Source organism: Adiantum capillus-veneris, chromosome 5 (genome assembly GCF_014529385.1).
Source record: "Adiantum capillus-veneris isolate H3 chromosome 5, ASM1452938v2, whole genome shotgun sequence".
NCBI lineage: Eukaryota > Viridiplantae > Streptophyta > Polypodiopsida > Polypodiales > Pteridaceae > Adiantum > Adiantum capillus-veneris.
Window position 1 is genome coordinate 26,039,646 of NC_140935.1, and position 22,519 is coordinate 26,062,164.

The 22,519-nt window shown below is 43.5% G+C and overlaps 3 protein-coding genes across 3 annotated transcripts; all 3 read right to left on the reverse strand.

The window, feature by feature from the left end:
* Positions 1 to 10,387: 10,387 nt before the first annotated feature.
* LOC147457041 (uncharacterized) lies at positions 10,388 to 14,083 on the reverse strand. Its single transcript, XM_086513264.1, has 8 exons — positions 14,058 to 14,083; positions 13,744 to 13,983; positions 13,532 to 13,665; positions 11,370 to 11,377; positions 11,269 to 11,304; positions 11,086 to 11,166; positions 10,893 to 10,997; positions 10,388 to 10,821 (listed from the first exon to the last, which is right to left on the reverse strand). The coding sequence occupies exons 1-8, from the start codon at positions 14,081 to 14,083 to the stop codon at positions 10,438 to 10,440; spliced, it is 1,014 nt and encodes a 337-aa protein (XP_086369390.1). The 3' UTR covers positions 10,388 to 10,437.
* Positions 11,409 to 12,644, reverse strand: LOC147457042 (uncharacterized). The gene is made up of 2 exons (XM_086511878.1): positions 12,635 to 12,644; positions 11,409 to 12,525 (listed from the first exon to the last, which is right to left on the reverse strand). The coding sequence occupies exons 1-2, from the start codon at positions 12,642 to 12,644 to the stop codon at positions 12,047 to 12,049; spliced, it is 489 nt and encodes a 162-aa protein (XP_086368004.1). The 3' UTR covers positions 11,409 to 12,046.
* A 4,458-nt stretch (positions 14,084 to 18,541) lies between the features above and the next one.
* Positions 18,542 to 22,180, reverse strand: LOC147457043 (ethylene-responsive transcription factor 1-like). Its single transcript, XM_086512077.1, has 5 exons — positions 21,992 to 22,180; positions 21,827 to 21,910; positions 21,629 to 21,665; positions 21,473 to 21,559; positions 18,542 to 20,595 (listed from the first exon to the last, which is right to left on the reverse strand). The coding sequence occupies exons 1-5, from the start codon at positions 22,117 to 22,119 to the stop codon at positions 19,888 to 19,890; spliced, it is 1,044 nt and encodes a 347-aa protein (XP_086368203.1). The 5' UTR covers positions 22,120 to 22,180; the 3' UTR covers positions 18,542 to 19,887.
* Between the last annotated feature and the right edge of the window lie 339 nt (positions 22,181 to 22,519).

Genomic DNA, 22,519 nt, shown 5'->3' on the forward strand with positions numbered 1-22,519 from the left:
TGTAGATATAGGTTCTTTTGATCATGAATGCATTGAGGTTGAGATTGATTGGGGGTTTTATGACCCAGTGGCTGATATGGATGAAGAGTCATAAGTGCTTGTTAGAAAAGCTTTGGCCAAGATACTAGTGATGTGAGGGTTTTCCCCTCCACAAGTGGAATTACCTTTGGTTGTGCCGGGAGAGGCGGCTATGGAGGAGTATTTATATCACCGCAATGCCCTTTGGAAGAGATCTCTTGTATGGAGATATTCGCTTTACATGGTTGGGAGGGAGGGTCAGGTATGTGTCTAGATGATGAAAGTGATGGTGTGCATGATGGTGTTTGGTTGGAAGTGGGCAATATGCCAAGGGGTGCTCAAAGCAGTTGATGTATGTCATGGGCAGCTTGGGTGTATGGTTGGCAGTATACCTTGGGGAAGCATTGCAGGAAGGTGCTGCAAGTGGATGGACGTGATCAAAGCCAGTTATTTGATCCAAGAGGTAGCTATGTTGTGATGCAGGGGATTGAGCAAACCACTTGAGTAGAGAGGGCGGGTGGTAGGAGTCAGGATATGTACATATGGTAGTGGTTTTGGGTTGTACAATGTGTTTGCTTTGGTATTGCAATTCTTTTAGGTCAATAAGCATGTGTGTGGTTGAACATGAATTTTCAACAAGGGGATTGGGCAATGATGGTGCAACCAAAATTGGTCGAGGCTAGAAGTGGTGCAAATAGTGCTATGGGTGTCAACATTGCATGATGAGGTGCTAAAGCAGGTATAAGGGCCCCAAGTAGGCAAATGATAGCTGAAATGTATACGTGATGTTGTTTTCTAGGCCATAAGGGCTCCAAAAGGGGCCAATTGTGATGGTGAGTTGAGATGCCTGAAGTGTTGGAATGATGTGTTGGAAGGTGTGCTCGAGCCTCTGTACAAGCTGGTCTAGATGTCTCCTAACATGGAGCGACGGTGTGGGAGTTATGGTGGTCCAAATTTGGAGCGCTTTTCAAATCCTCCACGGACAGGACAGATGTTGACAGGTGGTTGGAGTTGATGTCAAGTGATAGGATTGAAGTACTCAAGTTGTGGAGCATGCCGAATCTCTCGAATCATCAATCGGAGCTCAGATGGGCAAGATATGGCTAGTTGAAGATTTCAAGGGGCCAATTATGTTGCAAATCTATTGCCTTGATAGGCGTGCCATCTAGAGTTTTCTAAGCAATGACATGGTCCTGGAAGGTAGTGGGTACTATGGAGAATCAGGAATAATTGACGGCTCGTCAATCAAATTCACGGGCGGCAAGATACGGCAAGTCGAAGTCGGAAACCAGTATCAAGAAAGTGGGTGCATATGATTTGTGCAAATTTCAAGCGTTTTGTTTGAGGCCATGGAAAATTCAAAAATCGGTGGAGTTTTCACTGATTGAAGTTAGTGATGTGAAGTCCAGGGCAAGTTTTGCGGCTCAAGAATCGTAACATTGAGGAGTAGATGGTAGGGGATAGAAGTTGGAGAAAAAAAAAAGATTTTTTGAATTTTTTTACTGGAGTGTTGGGACCTTGGAGGGCGAGTCGATGAGGTTGTGCCACATGGCAGACACCATTTTCCCACATGCAAGGACAGACCAGAGGGGGCCGATGTATTTATACTAGGTCGTGGGGCCTCTTGGAGTGCATAAGGGAAGAGAGAGGAGCTCTCAAGCATGTTGGATATGTTGGGTTCCCGTCGGTGCTGTGTACAGCATGAGGTGGTGCTCTTTGTTACCACATACATGTGGTAGTGATGTGTGTGAACACACTTAGGACCGTAGGGGCATTTCTTCCATCACTAGGAGGTTATTTCCCCCATGCATTGTATATACGCCCATCACTCTAGGACTATCTTATCTTTCCATTGCACACTAAGACGTGTTGTTTCCACTTTGTTTCTCCTCTTTTTGGACAATTTTCACATCAGGTGTAACATTTGCTATTGTGCAGCGCATTGATGTATTTCCTAGGCGATGTTGAGGATGTTGCAGGTTTGGTGGCAGGATTGCTGCTGCCAGAGCTATTTTGCTTACGGTTGAGCAAGCATGACGGGATGTAAAAGATGCACAGGCTCATGCTTTGATTGTGTTGTCTATGAAACACACTATTACTCCTCACATTCGTTCAACAAAATCTACAAAACAAGCTTGGGATATTCTAGCTGGTCTTTATGCAAGTCGCAATGAGGAAAAAATTACATTGTTGCGTAAAGAGATGGAGTCGAATATTATGCATGAGGAAGATGAGATGAACACTTTCCTTTATGGTATCAAGGATATCAATGAGCAACATATTTCTACAGGCGAAGTCATTTTTGATAGTTTCATTGTGCAGACTGTTCTTGATGCTTTGCCAGACTCTTACCAAATTTTTGCTAGTACTTGGAGACTTATGACCCAAGGAAATCTTGAAGTTATCAAGTTTGATGCATTATGCACATTGCTATTGCAAGAGTCACTTTACAAAAAAAATAGGGCTAAACAGCATGCAGTTGAGAAGGCCTTTATTGCTTCTCAAAGAAAAGGTGGTAATAGCAATGTAGCCACTTCTCATGCTTCTTCTACAAGAGGTAAACCACATGTTCCTAATGCTTCTACTAGCAGCAATTCATCTAGAAATTCTAGTGAAATGGGCAAAAAGAAGACGTGTTACCATTATTGTAAAGCTAATGATCACTTGATCAAGCAGTGTCCTAAGTTGAAGGCAAAAGAGGCTGGTTCCACTACAAGTGCAACTATTTTTGAGTCTTCTGTGAAAGGAGATTGTGATGTTGATGTTGATGTAAAATGGGCCTTTAGTGCAGAGTGCACTTATGATCCTTCTTTCTATGATGCAAGTATGTCAGCTGCTACAGATGCTCATGTGTGGTAATTTGACAGTGGTGCTACAAAGCACATTACCTCTCATCGTGACTTGTTTACCTCTCTCGAGGATGTCCCTCATGGGAATTTAGTCACTTGTGCCGACAATGCTTCTTATTCGGTAAGGGAGTTGGAAAGATTGTGCTTATTGCTCCAAAAAACTATTCTTTCACACTTGTTGATGCATTGTATGTACCAGGGATCAAGAAAAATCTTTTGTTTGTATCTGCACTTGCTAGACATGGTCTTGTTGTGAAATTTGTGGATGACAGATGTACAGTTCATGATCTCAGTTTTAGTGATGAGATTGTTGCATCATGCATTTTATGTTGTGGGCTGTATATAATCGAAAGAATCAACAACTATTCACCACAAGAATGTATCAAAGTGGGATCCAAAACCAGATATGGTCAAAGTCAAGAAAACAAGGCCATAAACTAGGAGATTGGATTAACTTGATAAATATAGATCTAAATTTGAAAAGATTCCACCAGTGTGCTAGGATAGGCTATAGAAACATACCCACAAAGTATTAGCTCAAAATTTGACTTGACATGTATCATGATCCATGTATCTTTTCCAGATTTTTGGACTAGGACCTAACCTTCATGACCCACATGTTGTTAAAAGTCTAGTCCCAAGTATTCAAGCCATTTGAACATCCAAATCCTTGTGAGAATCCCAAAATTCTCTAAGTCTGCAAAAAAGTTGTAAAAACTGACATGATAATCAAACCATAGATCCAAATCACAAAAGTTTGTACCCATAAAGCATTTTGAATCAGATGATGCAAATATCAATTAGAAAGGTGCTCCCACATGGACCGCAATCCACGTACCTCTAATTCAAAAATGACTTGACCTAGTTTGCCCTAGTGCCTATAGTTTTCTTAGACACACTCGTGAAGTTTTGTCAAATTTGGATCTCTTTAGCTTAAGGTATGCTCACTTTTCAAATTATAGTCAAGTTTGCTTTTTTTTAATAAAAAAATCGACAACTTTATTTATCAAATTTTGGACACTAAAAGGCTAAATTTTGGTACCAAGATGACTCACTAACGTGATTATTGACATCTCGTCAAATGAAAAGGCACATGTCATAGATGAGGAACTTGAGATTCCTATCAATCTTTATTAGTAAGTTCCAGGCAGCTCATGGCACCAAGGTGAAAGCTACAATCTTTTCCATAGAGCTCTAGACACTCCACCAAAAGATAGAGGTGATAGATAGTGCTTGATGTTTTCAATTGGATAGTTTCTTCAGACTATCACCAAGGGGAAAAAACTTCTAGAGAGGCCATGAGCCAATGAGTAGTATCCTACAATGGTGAAGCAACATTAATTGATAATTATGGAGCCACCGTCCGAGTAAAGATTACAAGTGACATTATCTGCTAGGCACTCCATCTACCAACAGACAGTCACAACCTGATCTTAAAGACCAAAGTCATAGACAATGATAAAGCCTTCATCAAGCAACAAGGGCATAAGTTAACCTAGAAAGATTTGATATATTGAGAGATAGAGCCGACCCCGAGAAAAATGTCCCAATACCTTAAGGTACAAAAGCCACCCCACTACACCAAACGCTACACTTAGTGATGGTCATGGAAATTGATCTAGCAGAGCACCGAGTCATCAAATATGACCTCGAAAACTATAACTTGGAAAGTTTGGTAGAAGCTAATCTAAAGAGTAGTGAGAGGAATAAAGTTTACATGAATGTTGGGCCCATGCTTACATGCATTGCCTATCAGGCCCTAGGCATGATTGAAGATTTACTCAAGGTGGAATTACAGGGCAAAGCATTCTGTCAAAGATGTGGGAAGCCCTTCACCAAGAGGAGAACATGCGGCACAAGTTCCAAAGCACCGACAACTGATAGTGAAGCTACAAAATTAGATTTTGAGCTTCACAGGAAATCAAGAAGAAAGAGGACATCCCCTCATAATATTAGTCATTAGAAGAGGAGGAAATAAAAGTCCCTCTAAAATAAAAAAATTTCCGCAACAAATAGAACATTCTATGGAAGAAGCTCAGTAGTTAAAAGAAGAGCGGCAAGCAAAAAGAGCCGAGGAAAAGAATTAAAATAGCAAGAATCATCTCCATCCGACACCGATGATGCAAAACTAGATGCATGGCTCAAGAAGATTAATGAAGAGAGAAGACAAAAAGCTCAAGCTAAAATCAAATTGACCGGATCCATCCGACAGAGAATTCACAAGGTACTAAGAAAAAGGTAGAAAAGAGAGTGAAAGAGGAGTCTAAGAGATAGAAAACAATTAAGTTGGATTCCATTTTGGATTCTCCTCGAAGTCAACAGTCACAACATGAGGAGATGGCTCAAGACACAACAACGACAAAAGATGCAAAGGAAATGGAGTAGATAGTCTCTCCAAAGCCACCATCTTCACCTCCTGTTGATCAAGAGAAGACAAAAACTCAAGCTGAAGAAGAAGATCAAGACCACGAAAAGGAAGAAAAACAACATCTTGAAATGCAACAACAAAAGTGGAGACTTCCCAAATATGAGTTAGGGTTGTAGGGAAACACACACAACTTGAAGAAGATGAAGGAAGCTCAAGGCACACAATAGAGAGTGTATTTCTTAGTCTGCAATGGAAAGATAAGATATCCTTAGAGCGATCAATGTATATACAATGCACGGGGGAAAAAACCTCCTAGTGAGGGAAAAAATGTTGGGACGGTCCTAAGTGTGTTCACACACATCACTACCACATGTATATGGTAACAAATCCCCATTGGGAGTGATGCAATGAACAAGAGATGGCACATAGAGTATAGGGAAGTGCCATGCCGCTCTGAGGACATGATCAGTCCACAAAGGGGAGTAATCCCAAAGCTTTGCAGAAAGCTTCAAACTTGTAACATTTAATGGCCTAGTAACTTGTGTGTAGCGGAAAATAGCATGAACATAGTGAGCATTTCATTAGAATAGATTCCTAATGAGATTAACAAGAGTGCTTGGGTGGAGAGAGCAACAAAAACATAACACCTAGTTAGATAGCATGAACAATACTTCAAAAGAGAGAGAAATTAAGCAATTGACAACAGTTGAGGACCGGATTTGCATGGAGCCGGTCCCCCCTCCAAAAGGCTTTGTATTATGGTTTCTCCCATCAAGAGAGACATTTTACAATACAATTCTTTGTATTCCTTCAATACTAGCTAGTGCAATGACGATGGAAACTTCATGCACTAAGCAAAACACTTATCAAACATAACATCAATTCCCTCACGGTCTCAGACCCAAGACCTCACACACCTTCGAAGATGGTGAGAGTTAGCGGGGTATGAGAGTAGATTGAGAGGAAGAAGGAGTATTCTTATGAGAAAGATATACATCTCCTCACACAATCACTCATATTAGCATAGCTTAGCTTAGTAATTAGCATGGTAGAGAAGATGAGCATGCATTGAAGCTTGGCTCTTGGTTGGATTTGCATCACAAAGCCAAGAGTTGTTGGTGTAGGTCTCCCTTCTCACAAGCTTGGAGTAGGTGGTAAGCTTTCCATTAAAGCTTGAGAAGGAGAGAGAGTCTTCTTTGCTTCACACATGATATTGTGTGAGTGTTTGTGTGATGATGCCTTCCAAAAATCAACCCCCTCTCTCTCTTGGTCGACCTCCCTTGCTAATTACTCATGCTACAACCCTATTGGACCTCCCCAGCCTCAGCCAATGGAAATTAAGCAGCATAAGTGATAGCCTTCTGACATGTGTCCCCCTTTCCCCTTTTGTGAGAGCTTTAGGTAATTAATAAATGAAACTAAACTCTCATTGGACCCCTTTGCCTCCTGGCCAATAGGAATCAGGCAAGCCATTGGGCTGTTGAATGCTCATTGGACCCCTTGGGAGACTGTCCAATAGTCTTCTAGAGAGCTTAATTTCCATTGGTTCTTTTATTAAGTGTTTCTAAATTAATTAAACTAGATTTACTCTAGCCTGATTCTCATTGGTCCACCTCCAAGGCCATCCAAGAGAATTTGAGTACACCTTGTGGGCATTTGGGCTAGGGAGCTGACATGTGTCCCTCATTCCCTTTGTGTAAAGGGAGCTTGTGTGTGTGTGTGTGTGTGTGTGTGTGTGATTTTCTCTCTCATCCCCTACTTGCAAGGCTCGCCCCCTCCTATGTAGGGATGGATGAACACTTTTGGGGCACACACAAAGCATCCAATTCCCCTAATGTTTGACCTTTGGACACAACCTTTGAATTTTGGAACCTTAGCATTTTGGAAGTCTTAATGGGTTGAACCTTAGGGTCTTTTAAGCCCATTGGTGCACATAGCGCTTTTGCAGATGGCCCCCCCTTTGGATCCCTATTTTCCCTCCTTTTGATCCCTATTGTGGTGGCTGGTCTGCTAACTTAACCAATATTCTAGTGTTTTCTCCCCTGGCACTTCCCCATATTAAATGATCAGTTTAACATGAGAAAATCATTTAGGAGAATTAGATATTGATTATTATGACAGTACCTCTCTCTTGAAATCATAGTCGTCCTAGACTATGGGGTAGAGAAGATAAAGCATATTCATTAGTCCTTTTTCTTAGCGGGTAGAGGATCCCTATGTTACCCTACGACATCGGTCCACAATGGATGACTAGTCCATTTGGTGCTTGAGAGCCAGAGGCTGCCGCAAGCATGTCTGCACATTAGTCCTATCATCTTCCATAGTAGAGTGACAAGCACTACTTGGTGTTCGAGAGACGTCGTCTCCGCAAATTTGATCTAAGCATGCATACTACTTCATTTTTGTGCACAATAAAGAAATTATAAGACAAAAAATTTGTTCATTTTAAACATTTGTACATTTGTGTTAGAAGCTGGACACACCCTACGAAAATTGACTACTCGGTAGATTATCATTTTTTGTAATCATTCATTTATTGAGAAAACTCGACATTTCACCTTGTAAATATTGGGGGCTTACACAAGTTTCCAGATTGTATCCCAGTTTTGATAGTTAGATTGAGTAGATGGTTGATTTGGAACTTTAGGGTTTGAGAATTGTAAGGTATTTATACCACTTTTTGACCTTAATGAAGAACCTTTTGTCATTTAAAAAAAAAGGAAGTTGTGAAGTCTGTGAGTGAGCGTACTGTGTACGAGAGAGAGTGTGAGCTTCATCTTGATGCTACGTGTGCACCGGTGGTCGGAATCGAGTGCGGAGAAGTGCAGCGTGTTGCCCCCAACGAGAGCTACGCGCCGATACCTACATTGCGCGCGTACGGTCCGGTTTTGGGAGCTCCTTCTACGAGCTTCATCTGGTGATTTGGTGACACTACTACATTTGCCCCCCTATAGCGACGGACAAATTTTCATCGCATTAGCGAGGGAAAAAGGCGTTGTTGTAGCTGTCGCTACTGTACGTCGCATAAACGAGGCATTTAACGAGAGCTATAGCGACGAGTTACCGTCGCATAAGCAACAGAAATAAGACGTTTACTTTTCGTTGCATAAGCGGCGCGTGGCATAAGTGGCGAGATGCTTAAGCGACGAGTTGTTTTTTTTAAAAAAGAAAGACCGCATCACCGATGCTTTGAACACGCAACGAGTATATGACGTACAGGGTTTCATAAGTGATCTCTCTCCACTCCCTCTCTCTCTCTCTCACACACAATACATACAACAATCTAGCTCTAATTCTCTCTCTCTCTCTCTCTCTCTCTCTAGCTCTTCTACACACACATACAAACTCTAGCTCTCGAGTGGAACACACACACCCACAAACTTTAACTCTCTCTCTCTCACGTCGGTGTTCTTGCATTTGTGATTGCTCTAGTTGCTCATATATTTGTTGGCGTTTCGTATAGTAGTGAGGACGTTGATCGGACCGGTGTGTACGTAAGAGATATAAATTTACAATTTCGGCTTCAAGATGAATTATGGTAAACAGCTCTCTCTCTCTCTCTCTCTCTCTTTGCTAATTTTTTAAGTTAGAACTTTAAATTAAATAAAAAATAGACGATCATGTTTGTTTATTAAAATAAAATAGCAGGCCCTCAAGGCAATATTAAATCTCAAACCCATGATTTTTGTCATGTAGCAGATGTTTCTATAAGTCCTAAATCGGCTCCCTTTGTTCAATTAAGAAAAACGTTCTTGATGTATAACAGAAATAATTCTTGCGAACTTCTAAAATGATCCATTGGTCAGCCGCTTCAAATCTCGTAAGCCATATAGCTTGCCAAGATGCCTCGTTGACACGTGGACAAGCTATGTGAGCTCACGAGATCTCAAACGGCTCGCAAATGGGCCATTTTCAAAGTTCAAACAAGCTGTATAACTTGTTCACATGCCTCATTGGCACGTGGGCTCCATGCGCTAACGCTCGCCGATCGACTATTTCTGAAGTCCATGACCAAAAAACGCTCGCGGACTACTTTGGACGGACTACTTTGGAAACGGCCCATTGGCGAACCATTTAAGATTCTGCGAACCCACATAGCTTTTGCGTGCCAAAGAGACATGTGGGCAAGCTATAGGACTCGCCGAGAGCTCAAACAACTGACCGATGTATTGTTTCTGAGCATTTTTTGCTCGAGGACTTTGAGAAAGATCCATATATCAACGAGTTGTTTGAGCTATTAACGAGCTGTATAGCTTGCCCATATGCCTCATTGGTACATGGAAATTCCATGTGGGCTCACAAGAGCTCCAATGGCTCGCCGATGGACCGTTTCTAGAGTCCACAAAAAAAAAAAAAACTTGTCCCTATTTCATACAACTCGGGACATGTGGGTTTAACATGAAAATAAAGAAAACTTGGTACATGTGGGTACTTGGTCCTTGGTCCTTGCTTTAATTTGGCTATAGGTTCCATAATGAAACTTCGTACTTGCAATTGGTACATGGTCCATGGTATTAATTGGTCGATGTAACTTTGTGGTACTGTAATAAATTAACATGAAAACAATAAAAAATCTTTAGTGTTAGATTTGGTATAAGGTACTTGGTACTTGGTACTTGATTTGGTACTTAGTACTTGCAACTTGAAACTTGGTACTTGATTTGGTACTTAGTACTTGCAACTTGAAACTTGATACTTGATTTGGTACAAGATATGTAGAATCTGACACTTAGCGTAAAATCTGCTACCTTTACAAAAAATATGAAAGCTTGTTAATACTAGAGCCTGACATAGAAACCAAGAAAACTTGTTAGTGTTAGATTTGGCAGTTGATTTAGAGTTTGGTATCAGGTTCCATAATGAAACTTGATAGTTGTCGTTGGTGCATAGTACATGGTACGTAACTTGAAACTTGGTACATGGTACGTAACTTGAAACTTGGAGCGTATGATGCTTGTAGTTGATGCATGGTACATGGTACGTAACTTGAAACTTGGAGCGTGTGATGCTTGGTACTTTGAAACGTCATAGTTCAAATCTTCATTTTAAAAAAAACATTGGAAGCCTTTTTAACAATGTGTAAACCGACCGAGCGAAAAGCCACAGGCGGTGACCCAAACCAGGTTACTTAGGTTAATTATCTGATCGACAAATAATTAATTGTTTGACAATAGACAAATTCAGTGATGCAACAAACACATGTCAGTATATGTCATCAGTAAGTTTATGTACATGTGTCCAAAATGTGTGGTGATCAATCCTCACATATACAAAACAAATCTCATCATCACATACGATGTAGCAATGCACACTGAAAAATACATATATAACGATCCCAAATATGCAAAAGAAATTTCTACGCAGGATCACTATGTGATCCATCCTACTGGAAGATTCACTATCATTGGTCTCATGAACGCTAGTGCCACCACCACTAGTCTGAACCGTGGGACTACGACTATCCCCATCTCCGCGATCGTCACCATCATGGCCAGTGATTGGGCCGCTGCTCCTCTCAGCCTCTCGACGTCGCCCTTCGGCCTCCTGTCGAGCCACCTCTATCATATCAGCCTCCCCATGCTGCTCCTGTATTAGTTAGTGAAATAAAAAAGAATATATTACAATCACCATGAAAAAAGCAAAACAAAGATACGTACAAGTGGATATGGAGTGTCAGTAAGTGTCTGACACAAAGCACGATAGCCGCAGTATGTGGCATACTCTATCTCCTGTGCCGTCGGTGCACGACCATAGTCTTTCATCTACATTAAGACACAACCAAAGACTTATTAATTTTTACATTCAATAATACTACCTTTAAAAGTTAAAATGTGAATGGTCTATACTCACAAATGTGGCCACAAATCCATCCCGTCCCATCCACCCTAGTCTAGATGTGTGACGTAAAGCTACTCTCTTTCTTGCTGCCTCCTAAGCAAATTTGAATAAACAAAATAACATAGATTAGAGAAAGTTAGAATCAATCTAGGAAAGTTCATATTAATTCTAATATATATTACCAAAGGCACACACCTTTTGTTGGGGAAAATTAATGCGTAGGCACATCTCCTTGCGAAAGAATTGCCATGTCTCCATGCCAATGGTTGCCTTTCTCTTGTTTGACGGCACCATACAATAGCGCCTGTTTATTTTTTAAATTACAATAAGTGTCAGAATATACCATATAACTATTAGACTTCAATGTTTTGTTACTTTTATTGAATTTTTTATTTTGGTCATTTGATAAATGTCTCATGTTTTTATGGTAATTGAAATCCAGATTCGGATCAATCAGAGGGTACACCACCACCTTCTACTAGTGGTAGCCGGGGTGCACAGAGTTCCGATACTGCACATGAACCCGTTTACGATGATTTCTACTATGATGAGCCTATTATATGATGGTGAGCTCGTTGTTGTGGCACGTATCGCAGGCCACGACGGGAGTGCTTTTCACATCAGATGACTTATGGTACTTTTGAGCAAGCACCACTACCTGAGGAGCGACATCGACCTATGGTATATTTCATATCTCCCTTTGTTTGATATTGGAGTTTTAAAAATCAAAGAGTAAAATATATAATGTAACTAGATTATATATATAGGTATCTTCACTTGATGGCGAGGATGACTTTACTACTAGTGGTGCACATGTCTCTCGCACACGGCATGGACAGGTCATTTGTCAGTTGCAGCTCGAGGTTTCTCGACATTCTCTACCTCCTCCATTGGAGGCTGAGATGGGTGGAGATCATCCACTGCCTACTCATTTACAGGATCTAGTACAGAGCTACGATCGTAGATGATACGGTTATACATAACCTGCCCCAGCATTGCTGTTCTTCTCGTACCTGCATATCTCACCCTGCACCTTAGTTGTTTGCTGGCCCTCTGACTCAGCCCGATACCTCCTAGTTGTGGTACATCCTTGATTATGCGATCTAGTCCCTGGCTGCCTGGTATGATGTCGAGTCCACCTGACTCGCTCTGCATCCTCTTGCAACCTGCCTTGTCGCAGTGGGATCCAAAGGCCATCTGTGGCCTGCATTTGTGCCAACACTCGTCTTGCTACATTCCGTCTGTCAGAACCAGCAAACGGCTCTAACCCTTCGGGCTTAATCCCGCATCGGCCAAGTATATTCCAGCGTGCTGTCAGCTCAGCACCTCCGCACATTCGGGTCATTCCATAAACAAATGCATCCCCGCATGGGTAACCTTCTCCCGGGTCCCATATGCATATCTTCACCTCCATTCGGTCACTATCCTCCAGTAGGTCACTATCCCCGCATCCTCACCCCTTTGGTGTCGCCCTCTTCTCTTGCAGTGCTAGCGCTTTCCCCTCTTGGAGCCATCGCCAGCAAACAGGAAGATTCAGCGTTTCCTTCACCAAACCACTAACGCCAGGCCATCCTTAGCATAACCAGCGTTTTGCTATTCCTTGGCAGCCGTACCCAGCATTTACTAACGCTAGGAAGCAGGGGCAGATCTGCAGCAAATCAGCACTACAAACGCAGGGGAAACTATCAGCAGCAGCAGCGTTTTTCACCATCAGTCTCGCAGCAGAAGATCCACAGCCAGTAAGGGTGATTTGACACTTGCAAAACAGTCAATTTTCAGCAATAAAAACCCTGTTGTATCAGCGTTTTCTCAGCCAAAGTTTATCCCCAAAAACGAAGCCTCAAGGAACCCTAAACCTAGCGTTTTTTCGAGCACTCAGATTCAGCCATAAGCCCACAAGAACAGTCTATTTTCAGCGACGAAAACAGTCCCAGTTTCAGCCACGAAGCCGTCGACATCACCATCGTCATCGTCACCGCCGTCGTCATCGGCATAGTCCAATAGCATCAGTCCTTTGCATTCTCATTGTACTCTTTCGTGCAATCAAGTAGACCACTCTCGTCGATGAGAGTGGGGCCTTCGGAGGAGGGTTTTACAACCTCTCGGTGTTGTAACTTTCTCTCTCCTTCTCTCAGTCTCATTCATTTACACGCACTAGATCCACTCACTTTGTTCGTGATCACCGCACTCTCTATAAGACGGAAAGCTCTCTCTTTCCCTAAGAGCTAAAAGGAACCTTGAGCAGTAAAGATCACTAATCTTGAGAAAATACAACATTCATTCCGCTGCACCTTACATGCCTACAGCCTGCCTCTACTATACGCTACACCTACTCACAGAGCAGCTCCGAACGATTTCCACCTTGACAGATCGAGAGTCAAGAGACGAGAGAGAGAGAGAGAGAGAGAGAGAGAGAGAGAGAGAGAGATGTTAAAAATATTTCTTTCTTTCTACTTACCGTGCTGCATCGCGTCGATGACCCATGAGTTTGCACATTTGCTTGACCATCCACTTGTAACTCCATCTTGTCCCATACTCCGTTCCGTCTCTAGTGTGTCGATAACATATTTCTTGTCATCCTCATGCTGATCACTACAGTGCAAAATAAAGTCGATTAGTAATTCAACTAACAAACTAAAATTTACATTTTTTATGTTAATTAATACTTACTCCCATGGTATATGAACTTGCTTTAGATAAGACGAGCAGATGTCTTGCATCCAACGTTTGAGTGCGATGCCGGCTCCGAGCTGGAGGATAGCCCCGTCAGGCAAGATGTCGCATGTGACACCCAAGCTGCCAATGCACGTGCGCATTGGTGGAGGTGGAGGCACTGATGGGGGAGCTGGCGGCTGAGGCAGTGTCTCACGAGTCGATCGGCCTGGTGGCGTGCTACTCTGCCGATGATGCCTACATGCAATATAAACATATGGTAGATTAGATGAGAGTTCTTAAAAACTACTTGATATTTAATCCATAATCACTTCACTCTATGAACCTGGTCACTCATCGTATCTGTATATTTAAAACAAACCATGTGTCAGACTAACACAAACATCGTATCTGCATGTAACATCAATGCAAGTAAAAATATTAATAGATCAAGAATCTACAGATGAGGTCGAAGCAGCCATGAATGGAGTGGACTACAACAAAATAGATCAAACAAAAATGCTACAGATGCTTCAAAAGGTTCTGAATCAAATGCAGGATCAGGTAGAAAAGCTAAAAGAGAAACACGCTCAATAACAAATTCAATGCAAGAGTAAGCTATATGAGAGATTTGATGGTTTGTGGTCGAATGCAGCATGAGCTTATAACCATATGGTAGATGTGGACAAAATGAAGCAAACCTGGATGTATTCCTGGAAAGGACTCAACCTGAGCTATATGCTGTTGTGGCAGCGCTTCCGCTTTCGCTTTCGCTGCCTACCCTCACATGGTATCAAACGCTGAGGTTCTTCTCCTAAGCCGACGATCCCCTGCTGATTGCTTCCATCACGAAAAATTCCCTCAAAATTGAGATCGCTCCCCCTTGGTGGCTGTGTTTTCTACAAACAGCAGCATTTTCACCTCTCATGCTGCATTTTCTGTGCTATGGAGCCAGATCAGCCATCGCTACTCCCTTCTCTCTCATCCCTAAAGGGATTACCCCAGATCAGCCCTAAGATCTTGTTCTTGGCGGACAACACACAAGCCTTGCCTAATTTGCACCTTTGCGTTAACTCTCAGCCCTTGCGTTAATCGCTTACCGGCACCGATTTGATGAAAGGACGCTTGTTCTGCAGCTTTTCGGATAGGTGGCTATGCCGTCTCCCTCAATGTCTCGACTACAACTGCCATCTTATGGTAGCCTATGCTCCTCCTCTCTTTGAGATGCAATCACATATGCTCTAGAATGTTTTCAGCTCCTACGCTCCTGCTCTCTTCCAAATGCAATCACATATGCTCTAGAATGTTTTCAGCTAATGCAGAGAGAGGGCATCTCTCTAAATGCAATGTTATCTTAAGGAGTGCGTTGATTGCAGGATGAGATATGTTTTCAACAGATGCAGAGAGAGGGCATCTCTCCAAATGCAATCAAGTACACTTGCATCTTGAAGGCATATGGCATTGCACAAGATGCTGATATAGGCAAAAGAATTCATTTTGATCTTGTTAGTCACTGTTAATTGTGCTTGGCAGTGGGGCACTACCTTGGTCGACATGTATGCCTAATGTGGTGCACTTTATAGATCACAAAGAGGGGGAGGGATTCCGGCTCCCTCCCCGGCCACATGTAGCGTTTTTCTTATTCATCACGATGGTGTTCTTTGCAGCCCCGAGGGGGATAGCGCAGATAGACTAAGAGACGTGCTAACACATTGTTAGAGAGATGAGAGAGAGAGAGGCAGCTGTCCAGCAGGGCTAGAAAAATACACTTTCCATAACCAAAGAAAATAAAGGAAAACTTGGAATTTGTCGTCGAGCGTAGAGGCCATTGAATAGCAGCAGTCGGAGGCCATCGAGCAGCGCGACTCGAGCTTTTAGGACATGTAGGTGGCTAGGCCGTCTCCCTCAATGTCTCGCATACGACTGTCAGCTTATGGTAGCCTATGCTCCTGCTCTCTTCCAGATGCAATCACAGATGCTCCAGCATATCAGGTCAGGAAGAGAGAGATCTGTTTTCAACAGATGCAGAGAGATCTCCAAATACAATCAAGTACGCTTGCACCTTGAAGGCATATGGCATTGCACAAGATGTTGATATGGGCGAAAAGAATTCATTTTGATATTGTTAGTCAGTGGTTGTGCTTGGCACTACCTTGGTCGACATGTATGCCTAATGTGGTGCACTTCATAGATCACAAAAAGTCCTTTAGGAGCTTCCTATCGTCGCAGATGTCGTCTGAATGTGGGATATGCCTAACTTGGCACGGCCAAGGAGCTCCACGCTGTTTACACCGGAATGTGACATCGTGCTTGACATTGACTTGGTTGACATGTATGCCACCTATAGTGCACTTCATGAAGCACAAGAAGTGCTTGAGGAGCTTTATGTCCGAGATGTCTCTTGAAATGCAGTGACTGCAGGATATGCCCAACGTGGGCAGGGCCAAGGAGCTCTGGTCTTTTTTCAGTGGACAAAGCGAGGATATCTCTCTAGACGATCAGAGGCAATCGAGCAGATCGACTCGAGTTTTTAGGACAAGCGGCTAGGCCGTCTCCCTCAATGTCTCACCTACTGTCACGTGACACATCCCAACCCTATGTGTCCGTGGACAAGCTACAGCATAGCAGGGTTTCTGTCAAGTCCAGTCAAGTTAGATTAGAAGTAATCTGGCACTTTTGTGAGTCTATTCGTAGACTGTGCATGCCCAGTCACTTAGCAATAGATGCATATCCTCCAGTTGCACACAGCATGATCATCAGTATTCCCTTCAGAAACCATTAGAATTAGTTAGGGGATTTTTCAAGTGACTTTATCCCATTTTCCCTATTTTTGACAATTTGCACTTATTTATTAAGTGACTTTTGTTGGGAACTGAGTACGGCAAATTGGGTAAGTTAATATATAAGCAACCCAAAGCTAGCACTCCACAGCAGAAGAGGCAGCAGGAGCTTCCCGCTCAACAGGCAACTTCTTAGCAATAGCCCCCTTAGCACCCCTAGCGTTTTCCAACTCTAGGCCAACCCCCATCCTTGGCGTGTTCCCCCAACAGGCCATCGCCATCAAGCACCCCTTTCTTGGCGTTTTTCCTTAGAACCGGCAACCCGATACCGGCCACAATCTCCTAGCGTTTTTCAGCCCAAAACGCTGCAGCCATCATTGGCGTTTTTGGATTTCCGGCCCAGATCAGCATTAGCGTTTTTGCTAGCATCAGCCATGCATCAGCGTTTTTAACTTTCAGCCCTAATCTGCAGCATATACACAGCGTTTTCAGCCTATGACTCCATAGCAGATCAGCCCCAGATTGGTTGCAGATGTTCCCCCCATTTTCAGCCATAAAAACGCAGCCAAAACAGTCATTTTCAGCCACCGAAACAGTCCTGAAAAACAGCAGTTAGAAGACCACAGATTTCAGCCACCAAGTTGTCGTCGTCACCACCGTCGTCATCATCTGCATAGTCCCATTGCATCAGTCCATTGCATTTGCATTGTACACCTTTGTGCAATCAAAGTTAGACCACTCTTGTCGACGAGAGTGAGGCCTTCGGAGGAGGGTTTTACAATCTCTCGGGTGTCGTATCTCTTCTCTCTCCTTCTCTCAGTCTCATTCACTTGCACGCACAATATCCACTCACTTTGTCCGTGATCATAGCACTCTTCGTGATCATAGCACTCTCCATAAAGACGGAAGGCTCTCTCCTTCCCTAAGAACTAAAAGGAACCTTGAGCAAATAAAGATCGCTAATCTTGAGAAAATACAACATTCATTCCGCTGCACCTAACACCTACAACTGCCAGCTTATGATAGCCTACGCTCCTACTCTCTTCTAGATGCAATCACATATGCTCTAGAATGTTTTCAACTGATGCAGAGAGAGGGCATCTCTCGAAATGCAATGTTATCTCAAGGAGTGCATTGATTGCAGTAGTGTCAGGTCAGGAAGGGAGAGATTTGTTTTCAACAGATGCAGAGAGAGGGCATCTCTCTTCAATAACAGATCTTGAGTTCAACTCTCGTCGGATAGATCTTTGAGGTCTCTTGGGATAGTTTCCTACGACGTTAAAATCCTCTTCTTCTTTTTCTTCTTCTCTAAATGCAATCAAGTACACTTGCACCTTGAAGGCATATGGTATTGCACAAGATGCTGATATGGAGAAAAGAATTCATTTTGATATTGTTAGTCAGTGGTTGTGCTTGGCACTACCTTGGTCGACATGTATGCCTAATGTGGTGCAGTCCATAGATCACAAAAAGTATACTTAAAAGTAAGAGGTCAAGACAAGGGTTCAAGAGCCTTCGCCTACAGGCTCGTTCTACTCGTTTCGCCCACTAAGAGTAGGGAAGGCTCGCTGAGGTGAGTTGACGGACGGCACATGGGCTTCCAGTGGAGGCATGGTGGATTGTGGGTTGAGGTCAAGACAAGGGTTCAAGAGTCTTCGCCTACTACAGGCTCGTTCTACTCGTTTCGCCCACTAAGAGCAGGGAAGGCTCACTGGGGTGGGTTGACGGACAGCACTTGGGATTGCAGTGGAGGCAGGGTGGATTGTGGGCCGAGGCCGATGCGGAGGACCGCCCTGGGTGGGGGCACCTGGCTACAGAATCCTCTTCGACTACCCTGGCTCTTCATTTTTTGACAGCAGGAGTTGTCTTGCGCTCCTTTCTCCTTCAGAGATCAACATGTAAGCCTCGGTTCCTGGCATTCTGTTGGGTTTGGGAGGGGGTGTGGCTCCAGTGGCAAGGGAGCCCCATTCGTGTGGCACTCTCAGATCCATGCTGTGGTTTGAAGATGGGATTGGCTCCTTAGCATCCAAGAGGTTCTTCTGGCGGCTCAGATCGAGAGGGTTTGTGCATGGCAGCCGTGCATTTCAAATCAGTTCATTTCAAAAGACGACATCCTGGACAGGAAGCTCATCAAGCACTTTTTTCGCTTTATGAAGTGCACCACATTTGGCATACATGTCGACCAAGGCAGTGCCAAGCACAATGTTTTCTTTCAACAACCACTCACTAACAATATCATCATAACTTCTTTTGCCCATATCAACATCTTGTGTACTACCACATACCCTCAAGGTGCCACTTTACATGATTGCATTTGGAGAGATGCAGTCTCTCTGCATCTGCTTAAAAAAGCTCTCTCTCTCTCTCTCTCTCTCTCTCTCTCTCTCTCTCTCTCTCTCTCTCTTCCTGACCTAACCTTGTAGCAATCAATGCACTGCTTGAAATAACATTACATCTAGAGAGAGACCGTCACTTCGCATTAGCTGAAAATAGACTAGAGTGTATGTGATTGCGTCTAGAGAGACACCCTCACTTCATCCACTAAAAAACGACCAGAGCTCCTTGTCCCTGCCCAAGTTGGGCATATCCCCCAATCAATGCATCTTAAGAGACGACATTTCAGACAGAATGCTCCTCAAGCACTTCGTGTGCTTCATGAAGTCCACTACATATGGCATACATGTCGACCAAGGCAGTGGCAAGCACAACGTCCCATTCCATTGAAAACAGCCTAGAGCTCCCGAGCCCTGTCCAAGTTAGGCATATCCTGCAATCAGGCGACATCCGTGACAGGAAGCTCTCAAAGTACTTTTTGTGATGATCGATGAAGTGCACCACATTAGGCATACATATCAATCAAGGTAGTTCCAAGCACAACCATTGACTAACAATATCAAGTGAATTCTTTTGTCCATATTAGCATCTTGTGCAATACCACATGCCTTCAAGGTCGACTCTGTAGATGAGCTCGCCGATGAGTTTCGACTCTTTGTCAGCCAAATGAGAGGCTGCAAGCTCTCACTGAGTCCCCCACCAGGAACCAACGCATAATTCTCATGGACTCCCACCATGTCCTTGATGATGGTCGGACTCTCGCCCAACAACACGTACTGAGATCTCTCTCTCTCTCTCTCTCTCTCTCTCTCTCTCTCTCTCTCTCTCTCTCTCTCTCTCTCTCTCACACACACACACACACACACACACACACAGGCACAAGCACTATGCTATCACATGAGAGGCTGCCAAATGAGAGGTTGCAGCGCAGTTGGCCAGGGTAGCCATGGCGCTAGCAAATGAGGAGGCGATGAAAGGCAAGAAACACTCGCGCAGCTCATACTAAGAAAACACATCATCTAGCTCTTCTATCTTCACCCCTTCTCCTTCAAAGCTCACTACCAGACTTGATGGTGGTGAAGATGATGATGGCTCTTGCATGCGCTTGCGTTGTTGACGTTGTTGCTCGATGCCTGCAATTCCATCTTCGACTGGTGCTTCTCGTTTCACTGTCTTCTTCTTCTTTGTCTCCGCCTCTTTCTCTAGCCACGACATTGACGGAAAATTTCAGCAATACGCGTGCCCCGCGCATCTTCAATGCCGCTCGATCATATGCCAAAGTTGCCTCCTCAGCCGTGTCAAAGGTCCCTAGCCAAACACGGGCCCCTTGCCTTGCAGAGTCTCGGATCTCGGTTGCATATTTGCCCCACGGCCGACGCCGTACTCCTCGGTAATGCTTCTTGTTGGAGCTCTTGGCAAGCTCTGTGGGTGTTAATGATGTTCTTGAAGGGGCAGAGCACAATGTAGAGGCAGCACCATTTTTTATGCCTTTCTTTGGAGGAGTTGTATTTTGCGGTGTTGATGATCTGGGTGCAAGGTGACTCTCTGTCGATGCATCTTCGCATTTTGGGGTGCGCGGAACCCATCCTGTTTTGTTCACAGCTTCTTTAAGAATGCCATACACCATCATGTCATCTGAGTCATTCAATGGCAAACCAGAGTTTGTGCCCAAGCATGATCTCAAGCAAGTTGGGGTGACTTGAGAGGAAGGAAGTCTCCATGGACTGCTGGCCATGGCAAGCTTTGTGGACAGATTCTGTGAACAATCTGTACGAGCAAACGAGAGTGGGTCGAGGGGCCGGACTTGGCGACACCTGTTTGAAGGATGTTTCCTCGCTTATACGACATAAACCTCGTCTATGAGTGCTTGGCACTTGAGTCCTCTCTACAGTTAGCTGCAAGGAGATATAACATGCTGGTATGGAGAGATGACATCATGGTTTGAGCTACATGGATTCAGCATGGACTCATTGCTCCCCTTCCACTACTCATTAGATGCCTCCTCTTTGACTCTTACACAATCCAAGATCACCACTCATTCGTGAGGACCTGAATTAGCTGGATACCAAGAGGAAATAATCTTAATGTCATTACATGTAGAGGACAAATCTTCAACCATTGCTAGAGAGGACCTACTGCCACACTAACAATGAATAAAAGTAGCACAATCAATTAAATACTATTTCTTGAAAGACGAACGCACTTACTACCTAGTAGCAAGTCAATCTCATACACTTAAGGAGCCTATCACAATGAAAACAGATTAATAACAGAACAAAATTTTCCTCTTGTGGAGATATCTATTTCCCTCTCAATTTTCAAACCAATGCAATTGCTGGAATTTGTCAAATAATGGCTGAATGGATCACCTTGCACGGTCTCCCTCGCGTAAAAGCTATAACTCTTCAACAACTACTTGGATCATAATCGTTTGCCAAACAACGATGACCTCCCCGCCAACAGAATATATAGGGATGGGTGCAACTCAATTTTTGTTTTTGCCTAGGCGACACTTAGTCATGGGACAGCACTATAGAACACCCACTCACCATCCTGCAATTCTTAGAAAAATGGTAGCTGATCCTATGGAGACAACTTCACCGCTCTGTTGTGTGGTGGATAGAGATACTTACTAGGATAAGATCAGCTTTGAGAAGAAATTGGACTTGATGTGTCACAAGGACTCTAGTTTTCCTTTCCAAGGCTTCAAGCAAGCAATCCTGCAAAAGCTTAAGCAGTCAGTAGACTTGATACTCAGCATTTGATCATAACCGTATTAGCACATTGACCTTGAATAGGGCAGACCCCGTGTGCGCATCTAGTGCGCTGAATATATCATCTAGGAAATAGACGTCAGAATCTTGATATACTGCCCTAGCTAGCTGAATCCTTTGTTTCTGTCCACCACTAAGGTTAATGCTTCTTTCACCTATCTCTGTTTCATCACCAAACTTGAACAAGGCTATATCTTGCTCCAAGGCAATTACTTTGATGGTTCTCTGATACTCGACCGTCCCACTCTGAATCCATGCTGTCTGCGGAACATAGGCAGGTGTACCATGTACCTCAACCTGCACGCACAACAGTAGAAACTATAATGTACGTGAAATGACCTTATGCTCTCAAACAATGCCAAAGACAAAGGAAATGACATTATGCTCTCAAGCCTGCCCCTCGTTCGGCCTGTAGTAGCTGCCGTGGAGAGCTTGTGGCGCTGTTGTGCTTCCCGCAAGTCAAATTTCAAAGGCGCGAGCAGGTCTATTGAAAAAGCGCCTCGCATGAGAGACGTAGGGGCAGTGTGCACGCGTCGTTACTAGCCTCGTTGCTCTGCGTTGTATAAGCAAGACAATTTTTAGACGTCGATTATGCGACGGCTTAAAATTTTGGGCGTCGATTATGCAACGATAGTCGTTGTTTATGCGACGGTCAATTTTAAAAAAATATATATCTTCGTTTATACGACATAAACCTCGTCTATGCGACACATTCGTCATCGATTAAACGACGTCTATCAATTATTAGTCCCTCGCAAACCCCCCCTATGGCTAGTAGTGTGAGCATACGTTGTCCGAATTTGCATTGCAGCATATCCATGCGTTCACATTGAGTAGAGCTACACATTAGGTACTTTAGATTTCGAAAACGGAGACTTGTAAATTTCGGCCAAACATCCTACGTGA